This window comes from Chelonoidis abingdonii, chromosome 1 (assembly GCF_003597395.2).
Source record: "Chelonoidis abingdonii isolate Lonesome George chromosome 1, CheloAbing_2.0, whole genome shotgun sequence".
NCBI classification, from domain to species: Eukaryota; Metazoa; Chordata; order Testudines; family Testudinidae; genus Chelonoidis; species Chelonoidis abingdonii.
The window spans coordinates 348281247-348296145 of record NC_133769.1 but is presented as its reverse complement, the minus strand read 5'-3'; the positions used below and the strand labels follow the sequence as shown (position 1 = coordinate 348296145).

General features: G+C 43.2%; 1 protein-coding gene across 1 annotated transcript in view; it reads left to right on the top strand.

The window, feature by feature from the left end:
• Positions 1–14899, top strand: part of FAT3 (FAT atypical cadherin 3) — a 518717-nt gene that overhangs the window by 488457 nt on the left and 15361 nt on the right. Inside the window, 3 exon segments of the mRNA XM_075061745.1 lie at positions 7877–8030; positions 8934–9589; positions 11582–11695. Coding sequence (XP_074917846.1) covers positions 7877–8030; positions 8934–9589; positions 11582–11695 — 924 coding nt within the window.

Below are 14899 nucleotides of genomic sequence, written 5' to 3'. Positions count from 1 at the left end.
GTCAGACCAGATGATCCAGAGGTGCCTTCTGGCCTTATCTATGAATCTATAGTAGCTGTGTTCTCTACAAACATTAATTTATTTTCACAAAACCCCCGAGAGGTGAAGAAGTGGGATTGTCCCCATTTTGCAAACGAGGAAGTGAGGCCCAGAGAGATTAAGGTCAAAAGTTTCCACTAATTCTGAGTGTCTGATTTGAAGCACCCAGGACCTGATTTGTCAAAGCAGTTAGCATCGTATATCACTTTTTATGTTCAAAGCACAGCTGCCATACAGCTCCACATTTCCACAGGTTAGACCCTAGGGTCTTAAGTCAGGCACCCAGAAAATGAGGAATACACATTAAAAGGACTACTGTAAAAAGTTTCTTTAAGTGCTTTGCTTAGAATTGCACAGGAACTCCATGGCAAAGGCAGTCTAGTTTCCCCAAACAATCAGCCCAAGGCATGGAAAATTTCAGCCCAAACAGTTGGAGATTGATAAAAAAAATATAAGCCACTGAAAACAGGGTCTTAAAATGGGAAGTGTTGGGCAACCTTAATAACAAGCAATGCTATCAGACCCAGCTATAATAAATGGCAATCTGGCTGCTCCTGTAACAGGATGAACAAAGGCAGGCAAACGGCAGTGGCGTACACAGCGTTTACTGTAACCAAGTGTGCTAATAGTACAAGCATGAATATTAAACCAAGTTTTGCATCAGTCACAGAAGCAAATCTTAGATTACAAACTTTGTAATTAGACGTACAGTTACTTCATTTTAATTTGATCAGTGCTATACATCTGGCCTTGATTGAATTGTCTGAACAGGCAGCTTTACCCAAGTCTGAGTGAAAAACAAAATCACGTTGGGTTGAGTCTCAGGAGTCGGTTTGAATCGGTTTGTGGTGAGATTATGTATCGGCAGCCCTCTTTCAGCCTCCAGTTCCTGCAGAATTCAAACTTTCCATTAAAGGGTAAAAAAATCGCACCCTTACCACTTTAAAGAAAATCTTTCGAACATGAGCTGACAGAATCTGTCTTACCATCTGTACGGATAGACACTAGCTCCCAGAAAAATGCAGCTGCCCCATTATTAACTAGTGAGGCAGTAACTGTGAATCCTAACGACAACATCATAAAGATCAATGTTAGCTATTTTAGTATGTATCAGTTTAACAGCGGCATCTAGCTTCTCTGGGATCATGGGTGAAGTATGAGTAGAGAACAACACTCCTTTCCTCCTCCTCCTCATTCTATGAGCGCTTGCTTTTTACATAAATACCATTTAAATCCCAAGTGGGGGAAAAATACACTTTGTAGCATTTATATGGTGCTTTTAAATTTTGATGCATTTTACAGACCTTAACATGGGAAGCAGGTATTTCTCAGAACACCCATGGGAGTTAGGCAAAGAACAAAAGGCTGCTTTAATTGTATGGTCATTAGCTGACGCGGTCTCTCTTTCTTTCTCCTTCAGAGAGACGCAAATGAAATGCCGTGATTTACAAAAGGAATCTTAACATCACATCTCCATTTAATGTTGATGTTTAAAAGACTTTAAGGTTTAAAAAAAAATTAAAGAGTTGGAGTGTTTTATTATTTGTATAACTGTAAACGACTGCTAATCAGCTCTTCCAGATTTCTTGATTGAATTTTATGGTTTCAAATTAGGTAAAAGATTCTGACTATAAATTCAGAGAAACAATTTGGTTCCACGAATCTTGAATGAAGAACATAGAGATTCATTGTAATTACAATCTGAATGGCAAGGGAGTCAATGTCTGTGTGAGAAAGCTAAAACAAACTGGAGGTGGCAGGAATATGCTTGGATGAAAAATACTCTGGTCCCCAAACCAACCAGATATCTACAGAATCGTATCAAAATGCAAAACAGGGAACTCTCCTTTTGCTCCAATGCTTCATACCAATCAGCTCCCTGTATAACTGATTTGAGGCAAGACTTGTTTCTATAGGTCCAGCTCTGAATTGGTGAGGTAAAACTGCACAGCATGGAAACGACATGCCTGAAACTGATGTAAAAGCAAAGCACGTCACAAAAGAAGGCCAGGTAATTGATGGAAACAGGAGCCATATGCATGTTAAAAAGAATTGGCAGCTGTTTGGAATATCCTCTTTACTAAAGTCGAGTGAACCTAAGGATAGACAGCAGCTCATAGGCTGGAGATTCTACCAGCAACAGACACACTCTCTGCACAACAGCTGCATAGAGTCATCCCATCTGCTACAATGGCACAGTGCTTCCTTGCTTACAACTTCTTTAGCACTACAGGAGCCAAGCAAACATACATGTATAGATGAGAAGCCTGCGTAGTACTGCAAGTGTCATTGCTTGCTGGAGGCTCCTCTTCTGGGACCACACGGAAGCTCTGCTTGAGTGTCCTGGTGCCTCTTGACACTTTATATCACCAAAAAGGGAGAGGTGAGCAGTGGAGGCAAGGAAGATGCTGATGTCAAAGTGTCGAGGCTTGAGGAGAGGCAAGTTGGTAGAGTGGTGCTAAAAGCCTTATTAAAAGCTGAAGGATCAGCTCCTCAGCTGGTGTCTATGGGCACTGCTCCTATTCACATCAGCTGAAGACCAGTCCTAAGGTTTGCAGGGTGGCCTTCTGGCAGACAAGTGCTATACTGAATATGCGCAGCTTTAAAAATATCAGGAAGACAAAGTACATGTGATGGTCTTAGTATTTGTGTTATTATTTATAATAATTAACAAGTTTTTATCTGTCATCTTCCTCTGCTCCCTTTTGAAACATTGTCAGTTCAGCAGTGACTCATACCGCACTGAAGTATATAGACCAGTGTTTTTAAACTTGGGTACATAAAGTTAAGCATTTAAATCCATATTTAGGCACCTGAATACATGGCTTGACTTGAAGAGGTGCTGAACATCCACAGCCTCCCCAACTGGCTTCAGTAGCAGCAGAATCAAGCCCTAGACTATTTGAAATGTGCTCTTTTCCGTGGTTGAGGTCATTAGTGTTTCCTTTAACTTTGCCTGCCTTTTTAGGGAAGCAAATTTGTGTTTTTCTTCTCATAGTGCCAGTGGGATAATAGTTAACTTGTATTAGCTATGGGAATAAAAGGAAACAAGAAGACTTTTTATCAATACATTAGAAGCAAGAGGAAGACCAAGGACAGGGTAGGCCCACTGCTCAGTGAGGAGGGAGAAACAGTAACAGGAAACTTAGAAATGGCAGAGAGGCTTAATGACTTCTTTGTTTCGGTCTTCACTGAGAAGTCTGAAGGAATGTCTAACATAGTGAATGCTTATGGGAAGGAGGTAGGTTTAGAAGATAAAATAAAAAAAGAGCAAGTTAAAAATCACTTAGAAAAGTTAGATGCCTGCAAGTCACCAGGGCCTGATGAAATGCATCCTAGAATCTGAGCCTCTAGCTATTATCTTTGGAAAGTCATGGGAGACGGGAGGGATTCCAGAAGACTGGAAAAGGGCAAATATAGTGCCCATCTAATAAAAAGGAAATAAAACCAACCCAGGAAACTACCGACCGGTTGTTTAACTTCTGTGCAGGTGAGACATGGAAGCAGCACGTAGTAAACATGCAACACTTGCGAAATGGATGGTAAGTGATAGGGAAGCCGCATGATTTGTAAGAACAATCATGTCAACCATGTGATCGCTTTCGTTGATAGTACGGTCTGTGGATAAGGGAGAATCGGTGGATGGAACCTAGACTTGAGTAAGGCAATGATCACGTCTCCGCACGATATCCTTATCTAAAACTAGGCAAATACAAGCTGTAATGGCTACTAAAGGTGCGTGCAAACGGCTGCATAGCTGTACTCAGAGAGTAGTTATTAATGGCTCCCAATCCTGCTGGACAGGTAAAAAAGTGGGTCCGCAGGGTCTGTTTGAACTGGCGGTTCAATATCTTTCAGAACGACTTAGATGTTGGCATAGAAAGACGCTATTAAGTTTGCAGACGATATCAACTGGGAGGGATTGCACTGCTTGGGACAGGTCAAAATCAAAATAACTGAACAATGGAGGAAATGGCTGAGTAAACCGATGAAGTTCAATAAAGCAAAGGCAAAGTACCCACTAGGAAGGAATAATCATGTCACACATACAGACATGGGAAAAGACTGCAGGAAGGATAGGCAGAAAGAGATCTAAGGTCAGAGTGGACCACAAGCTAAAAGAGTCAAGCGGGATACGTTGCAAAAAAGCAAAGGGATCCTGGAGCGATAACAGGTGTTAAACAAACACGAAAGCATCTCGCCACCGCTCGGTTAGGCCCTTAGCCTCTAATGATAGAACAAGAAGCAATGGGCTTAAACTGCAGCAAGGGAGATTTAGGTTGGACATTAGGAAAAAGTTCCTAACTGTCAGGGTGGTTGGACAGTGGAATAAATTGCCTAGGGAGGTTGTGGAATCTCCATCTCTGGAGATATTTAAGAGTAGGTTAGATAAATATCTATCAGGGATGGTCTAGACAGTATTTGGTCCTACCATGAAGGCAGGGGACTGGACTCGATGACCTCTCAAGGTCCCTTCCAGTCCTAGAGTCTATAAATCTATGAATCACATAGTATGTCCCATGAAATGCAATGTGTATCATACCTCCTCCCTTAGGGCCTAAATCTGAACCCCACATCAGAAACAGTAGCCAAAGGGATTTGCTTCAAGATCAAACCTTGTCACGGGGTGAGTTATGGAATCCTCCATCCTGACCTGCAGTCGCTGCCATGCAACAAGAACACAGGCACTTCTGAAGGGATAGGCAAGAGTAAAGGGAATGGCCAGTCTTTTAGCCAGGGAGTCTGCTTTGTGCACTGGCCTGCCGGCAATAATCTCCAGCATACTCAGTGCTTCACTTCTGTAGTTCCCCATGGAGAATAGTTCTCCACCCATGAATGTGCTGGAGTGAGTGGCATCCTCCTGAACATGTTTTTGGTGGCTTGGGCTATCTGTGCAACTGGAAAGCTGTCTCCCCGCTGCTTTTGGTCCCAAACTATTAGCATAAGTAGATTCCGGATTAGTGCCCTGAGATTAAATCAGTGATAAAGGTGGACTCTATTTACCTTGTTTTATGAATGTTTTTTCCTAACCTAAGAAATGGATCCCTATACTTAGATACTGTGCTGCTTAGTGTACTAGGCTAGTGTCTGACTGCGCTTTAAAGGCCAAAATTCAGTGTAAAATGCAGCTTTGTAAGTCTAAACTTATATGTTTTGTTTTGTTTATACACTGCCTAGCACAATGGAGCTTAATCCGTTCTGAGCATCTGAGAGTTCAGGTTTTCTAAATGCTGCTCTCAGTGCAAATAATATAAAAAATAATGAAAATGGCACGCTTTTTTATTTCTAGTGGAAACAGGGTTCCTTTAGCAATCCAGACATTATAGTATCATGCTTTATTGTATGATAACGTGAAAGAAAAATTGAATTACCTTTTTTTCAGTTTTCAAGCTCAGAGACATGCAAAAAGTGACAAGAAAATTATATTTTAATATAATTCTTGGTAATTATTAGTAACTTAGATAAAGAAATTTGATTTATAAAAATGTTTTATTTCATTTTCTACTGTCTGGTTAGGTCAGGAATCTACTGAAAACATATTAGTTCAGCTATTACATTGTCACATGACAACTCTCTGCATAAAATCTTTTGTATGTGAATTAAATATTTTGGTTAAGTTAAATACACAGAGAGATTATAATGCTTTACTGTAGTGTTTTGGTCTATAGATGTCACTAATAGAACACTGACATAATCTTGTTCACTCAAGCAGTGATTCCTTTCCAAACTATTTGTAAGCAAATGGTTTTCCAGGTAACAAGAAATCCTCCTAATAGGCTGGCATCATATAATGTATATGGCATTGCCAGGTTCGCATCTCATTAGGCCACTCTGTGTGTTTGTCCAAATCTTTGAATGTTCAGAATGCAGTTCAGAATGGCTGAATTGGGGGAAAAAAGACCCACCTCCTCTTGCAGATGCAGCACTGACACCGGAACACTGAAAATGTGGTTTTGTGATACTTACAGTTGTCTAATAGGCCCAGCGACAGCATCCACAACCCTAAATTTGTTCCAGGTTATTAATTTTAAGCAATGTTCACTAATGTTACTCATCATTACAAAAATGAGTGTGCAAGGAAACTGGAAGTTCAAGGAACTGTTGGGTTCTATTTCTAACTGCAGCTGACCTTCAGTATGAGACTGAGCAGGAAACCTGGGGCCAATAGTATGATCTCGAATCCAGGCTGTTCCGTCAATTTCAATGGAGTAAATCCTGATTTACACCAGGCTGTGATTAAACAGGTTCTTAACCATGGATGTCATACTGCTTTCCCACTTCACTCGAGCGTTGGGTGGGTCAGTTATGGTTTGTTAAGCACACAGAGTCTCTTAGATGACAGATTACATAGAAATATTAAGTATCGTTTTCATGTCTATTCTTAATTTAGTGTCATGCGATTTTCTCTTCTAGTGATGAGATCGGTAAACTCTGATGTACTATCCTTGTAAATGTCTGAATTGGAAATATTTTCTAAGTGTCTAGACGAGGGGTGGGCAAACTTTTTGTCCCCAAGGCCACATCTGGGAATAGAAATTGTATGGCGGGCCATGAATGCTCACAAAATTGGCATTGGGGTGCGGGAGGGGATGAGGGCTCAGGTAGGGGGTGTGGGCTCTGAGGTGGGGATGGGTATGAGGAGTTTGGGGTATAGGAGGTGTTCTGGGCTGAGACAAAGGGGTTCAAAGGGCAGGAGGGGGATCAGGGCTGGGGCGGGGAGTTGGGTGTGGGAAGAGGTGTAGGCTCCAGTTGGGTGTGTGAGCTCTGGGGTAGGGCTGGGGATGAGGGGTTAAGGATGCAGGAGAGTGCTCCAGGCTGGGATTGAGGATTCAAAGGGTGGGAGGAGGATCAGGGCTGGGGTAGGGGGCTGGGATGTGGGAAGGGATGAGGGGTCTGGTTGCGGCTGCAGGCTCTTGGGTGGGGCTGGGGATGAGGGGTTCAGGGTGCAGGAGAGTGCTCCAGGCTGGGATCAAAGATTCAGAGGACAGGAGGGGGATCAGGGTTAGAGCGCAGGGAGAGGCTCAGGGATGCACGCTCTGGATGGTGCTTACCTCAAGCAGCTCCCAGAAGCAGTGGCATGTTCCCTCTTTGGCACCTATGCACAGCCGCAGCCAGGCGGCTCTGGGTGCTGCCCTGTCCACTGGCGCCACCCCTGCAGCTCCCATTGACTTTAGTTCCTGACCAATGGGAGCTGCGGGGGTGGCGCTTAGGGAGGGGGCAGCGTGCAGAGCAGAGCCCCCTGGCTGTCCCTACACGTAGGAGCTGGAGCGGGGCCATGCTGCTGCTTCTGGGAACCTTGACCCTGCTCTCCAGCTGGAGCAATGGAGCAGTGCAGGCCCCAGACCGTGCTCCCCAGTGCTCCTCAGTGGATTCAGCCTGCAGACCATAGTTTGCCCACCCCTGGTCTAGACGCATTTATTTTTTCTGCATGGAAGCCCTGAGGATTTCTCAAAGGCCAGTTGCTGATATCAGAAAATGAAGGAAAACTTACTGACTGTAACTACTTCTTTGGTGATGTCATCTGTTGCAATGGAACCCAGGACTCTAGATGTAAACACATTTGGCTGTACTCTTGGAGCCAAAAGTTCAACTCCATTAGGGCACAGGCATTTGCAGATGTATATGCTTCTTATAAGATCTGGCCATTAGCGGGGGACAGACTCTCACATTGCTATTAATGTGGGTCACAGTTGCATGCCAGAATTCCTGTGTGAAACCTCACCCCAAGTGATTCTGTTTCAATTTACCCGGCAGCTACTAATGTAACCAGATTGTATTGTGTGTTGACAGTTGTATTTATAGGCGCCTGTTGTTGCTTTTGTTTTTATTTTCCCAGGTTATCAGTGCAGTTGCCTCTCTCAATTCACAGGAAGAAACTGTGAATCTGAGATCACAGTGTGCTTTCCAAATCCATGTCAGAATGGAGGGTCATGTGACCCGATAGGCAATGCCTTCATCTGCAATTGCAAAAATGGACTGACAGGAGTAACGTAAGTGAACTACCAGTGGGGAATTGTCATCTTTGAATTATTTTAATACGAGGTCTTTTTTGCATAGGGCATCTTGTACCCCAAAGCCTCTATTTACCTAACAAAGTATAGCCAAATCATGTGGTTTACCAAGAGGCCATATTAACATGATCCAAGAAATCCATTAGGCCAAAGTTTTCCAAAGTGGGTATTTAAACTTAGCTCCCAAAGTTGTTGTTTAGCTCAGTGATTCTAGTGGAATTTGGGCACTTAACTCCCATAGGCTCCTTTGAAAGTCCCCATCACCCTCTCCTTTCCCATATCAGTACAGTTTTGATATCTCCTTTTCCCCGTATTTGTTGTCTTTCATTTCCATTCCCTTTCTCTTTCCTAACCATCTAAAATCATATAGAATTTAATAGCCAATGCTAACCTTTTGTTAGGTTATTTGAACTCTTCTGTGGAATTGTACAGCAGGGATATCAATTTGTATCGAATCTCATGGAATGGTCCAAAACACCTACGGAAAAGTTAGCATTTTTATTACAGTCTGTGAGCCTGGTTCATCACTGTATGGGTCCAGTTTTATACCAGTTTCACTCCACTGAAATCAATGGAATTGCACCAGCATAAAACCTGGGAGTAATGCAGTGGTGAATCAGTCCTTTTTCCTGACTAGTAGGATTAATCAGTTCTTTTCTCCAGTATTTTTTCTTGTCATTGACTTAAAAAGCAGCAGAACTTATTTCCATCTTTAGAAGATTTTAAATATTGTAATGTGGCTGGATAATATGTTCATTCACTGGACACTGGGAGAGTACAAAACACAACTGCTGACTGTACAGCCTAAATAAATGAGGGTAAGCGGTGTTGATTGCTAAGGTTTCTCCTCCGAGATCTATAGCCATGTCTTGTTCTCTTAAGGTGCGAAGATGATGTCAACGAATGTGAAAGAGAGGAATGTGAAAATGGCGGCTCCTGTATCAACGTTTTTGGCTCATTTCTATGTAACTGCACTCTTGGATATGTGGGGCAGTATTGTGGCCTCAGGCCTGTGGTGGTACCCAACATACAAGCCGGACATTCCTACGTCGGCAAAGAAGAGCTAATAGGAATAGCAGTCGTCCTTTTTGTTATCTTTGTGTTGATCATCCTGTTTATAGTTTTCCGCAAGAAAGTGTTCAGGAAAAATTACTCACGCAACAATATCACTCTGGTCCAGGACCCGGCTACTGCTGCTCTGCTCAACAAGAGCAATGGGATCCAGTTCAAGAACCTAAGGAACAGTGGGGACAGTCGCAATATCTACCAAGAGGTAGTGCCACCGCAAGTCCCTGTGAGGCCCATGGCTTACACCCCTTGCTTCCAGAGTGACTCACGGAACAATTTAGACAAGATAGTGGATGGACTTGGAGTTGAGCATCAGGAGATGACGACGTTTCATCCAGAGTCTCCTCGTATACTAACAGCAAGGCGGGGTGTGGTGGTGTGCAGCGTGGCTCCCAACCTGCCAGCCATGTCTCCCTGTCGATCTGACTGTGACTCCATCAGGAAGAGTACCTGGGACGGTGGTACTGAAAGTGAGTAGCGTCATCTGATGCTGGGCGTTACTTTCCCTTTCTGACACATGTTATAACAGCTCTTGTTAGAGTACAGCAGTTTTATGAGCTCAAGGGTAGCAGAGTGAACCAGTATGTGCTGTCTGGTTAACGCTAGGTAAGTTTGACAGGGATCACTTAATGAATCTTATTGAAAGCAGCCCAGACTAATGTACTCACAGTTGTTACATTTCGCAGAGAGAGTGATTGCTTAGTTCTGAAAGGATGTAATTAGGATGAGACTAGGTATACAAGTGCCCTGTTTAGATCATCAAAATATGACAACCCACCTACTTTTTTTATTTGTTCAGAACATTCGAGGAAGACTGCTCTGAGGATTCCGGCCGCATGATGAAGTGCAAGTGCCTTTCTGTTGAAATGGAAAATTTTAGGCCAAGTTTCCTGACTGTGAGCTCTCTTAGCTTGGGCAGTCAATCTTGCAAGGGGTATTTAGAACTAGGCAAGACAAAGCACTTAAAAATGAATGCAGGAAATGAATTAATAAGTGCTTTTTATCTCTAATATTTAAGCTGCTTGTTGGAAGAGTGTAAGCTGCTCTTATAACCACATTTTCAACCTATTACTTTCTCATCTGCGCTAAATGTTAAAGCCTTGTACAATCTGTTATCTTCATATTTAAACCATTTGTGTTCCCAGTGCTTCTCTTCCCTTTTTACTGATAGCAAAACACATCTTCAATTTCTGTACAGTCTATCCACACATGGGACATGATACAGGTTATCACATCAGGAAATAGCAGTTTCCAAGGGCCGTATATTAGGCTGTATGTCCCTCTGGCCTTATCACAAGGCAGTGCTTGATAAGACGCTTTGTATTAGGGCATGGGTCCTCAAAGTTTTCTTTTTTTCCTCATCTTTTTTTTTCTTCTTAGTAAACTCATTCCTCTTTTATTCTGTTGCATCTTGAAACCCTTGTTTTGTAGATTAAACTGAAACTTCCAACTGAAGGAGCCCATACTACAACCTTTATCTTAATATGGGAAGTCCCATTGTTCTGGAAATTATTAATCGAGAACTAAGGGACAAGTGCAGAACGAGCTTAACCTTTTAACTTCAATTGGGTGATGTAAATGAGGTCAGAATTTTGACCAAATGTATTTCTAGCATTGTGAAATACAAGAATAACCTTTATTTACTGAGGATATAATTCTCAGGCTTTCTGGCAGTGTTTTAATTTTTGACTTGCTACTTACATTGAAGACAACAGCATTTGCAGATATAGATATGTTTTTCTTACCTATAAACACGGTCATTGATCAAAAGAAGAATAAAGACCTAAATATCCTTATTACAGAATGTAATTGTGCCACTTTGATAGTTGTTTGTTTGGAAATATATATATACCATAGACGGCAGTTAAATTAGTACCTTTCTGAACTGTTCAGGAGTTAGGAGAAATTGTCAAGTGCTTGAAGAGGAAAGGCTCTGGAAGTGCAAAGTATAATCACTGTGACTATTCACCAGTGGCAGAGCAAGTAGAGCCTAATTCAGAGACCCCTGAAGTCAATGGAAAGACTCCCATTAACTTCAGTGGGCATTGGAGCAGGCCCTGAATGAGATTCTGCCTCAGGCCAGTGAACAGTAAAGATCAATGTAATTATGATCTATTGTATAAGATGTTTATGGCACCCTTTTGAATCAGAATTTTAATTAGTTCTGATCCCACACAGCATTCAAATCGGAAAATTTAAAACAGCTGCTGCTTCATTGCTTCGGCTATCATCAGCCATTCAAAACTTGTCAAGTGTTTCAAAAACATAATTCATCTCATCTGCTGGATCTCTTGTCCAGTAGATGAGGTCATTTCTCACAGCTGAAGTAAATAATTTTATTCCAACAAAAGCAAGAGGGAACTACTTGTTTGCACCATTTAACTCACTCTGCAGTTGTATAACTAGACATATATGCATACCTACACAGTACCATTTTGCTTTGTTTTTTGCTATTGATGAAGGTAAAGAGGTTGATGATGCTGAAGAGGTGACCTGTTTTGCCGGAAGTAATAAAGGCAGCAACTCTGAAATTCAGTCCCTCAGCTCCTTCCAGTCAGACTCAGGTGATGATAATGGTAAGAAATGATTCCAGCATTATTATATTGGGGACAAGTGATCAGCAGAGGTTGCCATCACTTTCAGTTGTTTCCACGTCTTGTAAACCCATCCAGCCATTATAGGGAGAGGGCTGGAATCTAGTAGAAAATCTCATGCAGTCTGAGCACAGGCTTGGGAGCACAGAGCTCCTGGGTTCTAAACCTCTCTGTGATTTTTTTTGCCAATTAAAGGGAAAAAAGCCCTGAGCTGTCCTTGGAAGACCCAGCTTTACAACGGACCCAAAGGTCCAAAATTCAAAGAATGTAATGGACCTGGATATAAAGCAGCAGCGTCTTTCAGCCTTGGAGCAATATCTTTTTCATGTCTCAAGAGTCTGTTGAAAGGGAAATCCTATAAAGTTTGTGAAGTCTCCTTTAGGAGTCTCAGCAAAAACCTCCACTACCTTTCAGTGGACAGTCATTTGTGACTGTCATGCTAGGAATCACAGCTGGATGAATGATCAATACTGTTACATCCCAACTCAGAGAAAGTTAATTGCCTGCTCTCATGTATTAGATTATTACCTCTGTGGTTGACATAAGGTTATACAATGGGTGAATATATGGGGCCTAAAATTAAGCAGCTGATCAAACCTCTATTCTTAAGGATGGCATATGATGAGCAGTGGTCTGAAAAAAGGCTAGATGCTCCTGCCATGTAAGTGGATGCTTAATTCAGATGCATCAGGAAGATTATCACAAAGAAATTGTTCTTAGCATCCTCAACAATCAGTTAATGAAGCATGTGGAGATTTAGTTCCCCAGTCATCGTGTACAGCTCTTCCTTAAGTGCTCTTAAATATTAGAAAAAGCACTTAAAGTGAAGTGCATTCACAGATCCTTTTGGTTAAGCTGTGACCTTTTACTCACAAGCAGCATAGTGATTATTTTTGTTGCGCTCACGAGTGCTTTTCCTTGGGGGGGGAGATTGTCTTGTCATCAGATCACACAGATTCTTCTTCGAGTGATGGTCCCTGTTGTATTCCACTGTGGGTTACACACACATGCACCATGCACCCTGAGCTAAACAATTTGAAAGCAGTGCCTGCTGGTCTGTCCATATGCCCTGGGTCACCTTGTGCTTCCAACCCAGAGATTGAGGGGGCGGGGGCAGACTAACCACCTCTCCAGTCTCTTCTCACTGCCACAGGGTTCAGGTGAAAAACTTGAGTGTCCGCAGCTTCAGCTTCCTTCTACAAAATAAGAATCATCTAGTCTGTAAATAGTTTAACAGTTCTAATAGGTTTTAAAAGTTTTAATCATTTTTAAAACTATTAGCCCCCCACTCTCACCCCATTTGAGTACCAGACTATGCCCAGGACTTCAGGCTTCAAACTCTGTGCTCCTGCTCACCATCCTTCTCAGTCAGCAATGACCACCAGCACGGCCTGTACTGCCTTGGGAAAACTCACATTTTGGCAAGGTGCAGTATCTGCTGATTGTTCCCCAGCCACACCTGAGAAGGGCAGGAACTTCCTCTCCGCAAATCCTCATGGAGGCCCTGAGGCCGCAGTTGGACCCAGGCCCAGGAACACTCCCACACACACCCCGTACATCAGCCTGATTCAGCAAAGAGTGCACCTCCTGCTGTGAAGTCTGACTCTGGTATGAGAGAATCTGCCTGCAGAGACCCTACGGTGGGGTCACGTCAGAACGCTAGGAAGCACTAAGTCTTCCTCTTAAGTCCACTTGAAAGAAGTTGGACTCAGCTGTAAGCAAGCCCACTGGCTTGGCCTGTGAGGATTTAGTACGTCCTAAGTCCCAGAGGCACAACAAGGAAGTTGAAAGCATTGGGCTTCATTGGTACAAGACCATTGTCCACCGGCACGGTCATCCCCAGCTCCTCCCAAGCCCCGGGATCTGTCCGCACCGACCAAGCCTGATCACCGCCAATTTCAGATACCACCCTTCTTACCAGCTCTGATGGCCCAGGCAAAACCTCTCATGCCAGGGATATCTGAATCTGTTGCCACTCCACAGGACATTTTGGCTCTCAAATGTTCTCTTCTTGGGCAAAGCAAAGAGGCATTCTCCCAGAGACTACAAATATTCCTCTCATCTTGGACTGTATCCTCTCTTTGTCCATCAGCTCCTTGCAAGTACACTTGGCAGTGATCAGTGCATACAATCCACCTTCTTAGGGCTACTTGATCTTTGCACAGCTGCTGACCAATATATTCTGGAAAAGCCTAATCATAGAATCGGAAGAGACCTCAGGAGGTCATCTAGTCCAACCCCCTGCTCAAAGTAGGACCAATCCCCTACAGATTTTTTCCGCAGATCCCTAAATGGCCCCCCTTAAGGATTGAACTCACAACCCTGGGTTTAGCAGGTTAATGCTCAAACCACTGAGTTATCCCTCCTCTTGTGAACCTTCCCACCTACTCAAAAGCCTGCCCCCCAGTGGGACCTGAACTGTGTTCTCTCAGTACATACAAGGCTCCACCTTTGAGCCTTTAGCTACTTGCTCCATGCCCCTCCTTTCCAGGAAGGTCGCTTTCCTTGTAGACATCATCTCAGCAAGAAGGGCTGATGAACTTCGAGTGATGATGGCAGATCCTCTGTACACTAAATTCCATAAGGATAAGGTTCTTTATACCTACACCCGAAATTCACCTCTAAAGTAGTTTTGGTAGTTCATCTTAACCAATCCTTTCTTTTACCTGTGTTCTTCCCAAAGCGGCACACTTCCACAGAGGAACAAAGACTCCACTCCCTCGATGTTCAGTGTGCCTTGGCTTTTTACAAAACCAACCAGGATGTCCCCAAGACTGTTCATCACCACAGCAGAAAAAGTCAATGGACACACCAACTCCACCCAGATAATCTCCAAATGGATCTCTGGCTGCATTCTACTTTATCAGCTTTTGAACCCCCAGCCCCTGTGGGGTAAGAGCTCATTCTACCAAGCAACAACTCTGGTATCTCCTCAGGAGGTACTCTTCTGGGACATCTGTAAAGCAGCCCCATGGGACTCCATTCACACATTTGCGAGACATTATGCCCAGGTACAGGACTCTTCTGCTGGTGCCTTCTTTGGGACAGGATTACTCCTCTCAGCCCTACAATCTACATCCTCACAACCTCCTACTTAGGTACTGCTTGTCAGTCGTCCACAGTGGAATACCATAGGGACCATCACTTGAAGAAGAAGAGGAGGTTACTGTAACTGGAGTGTCTTCG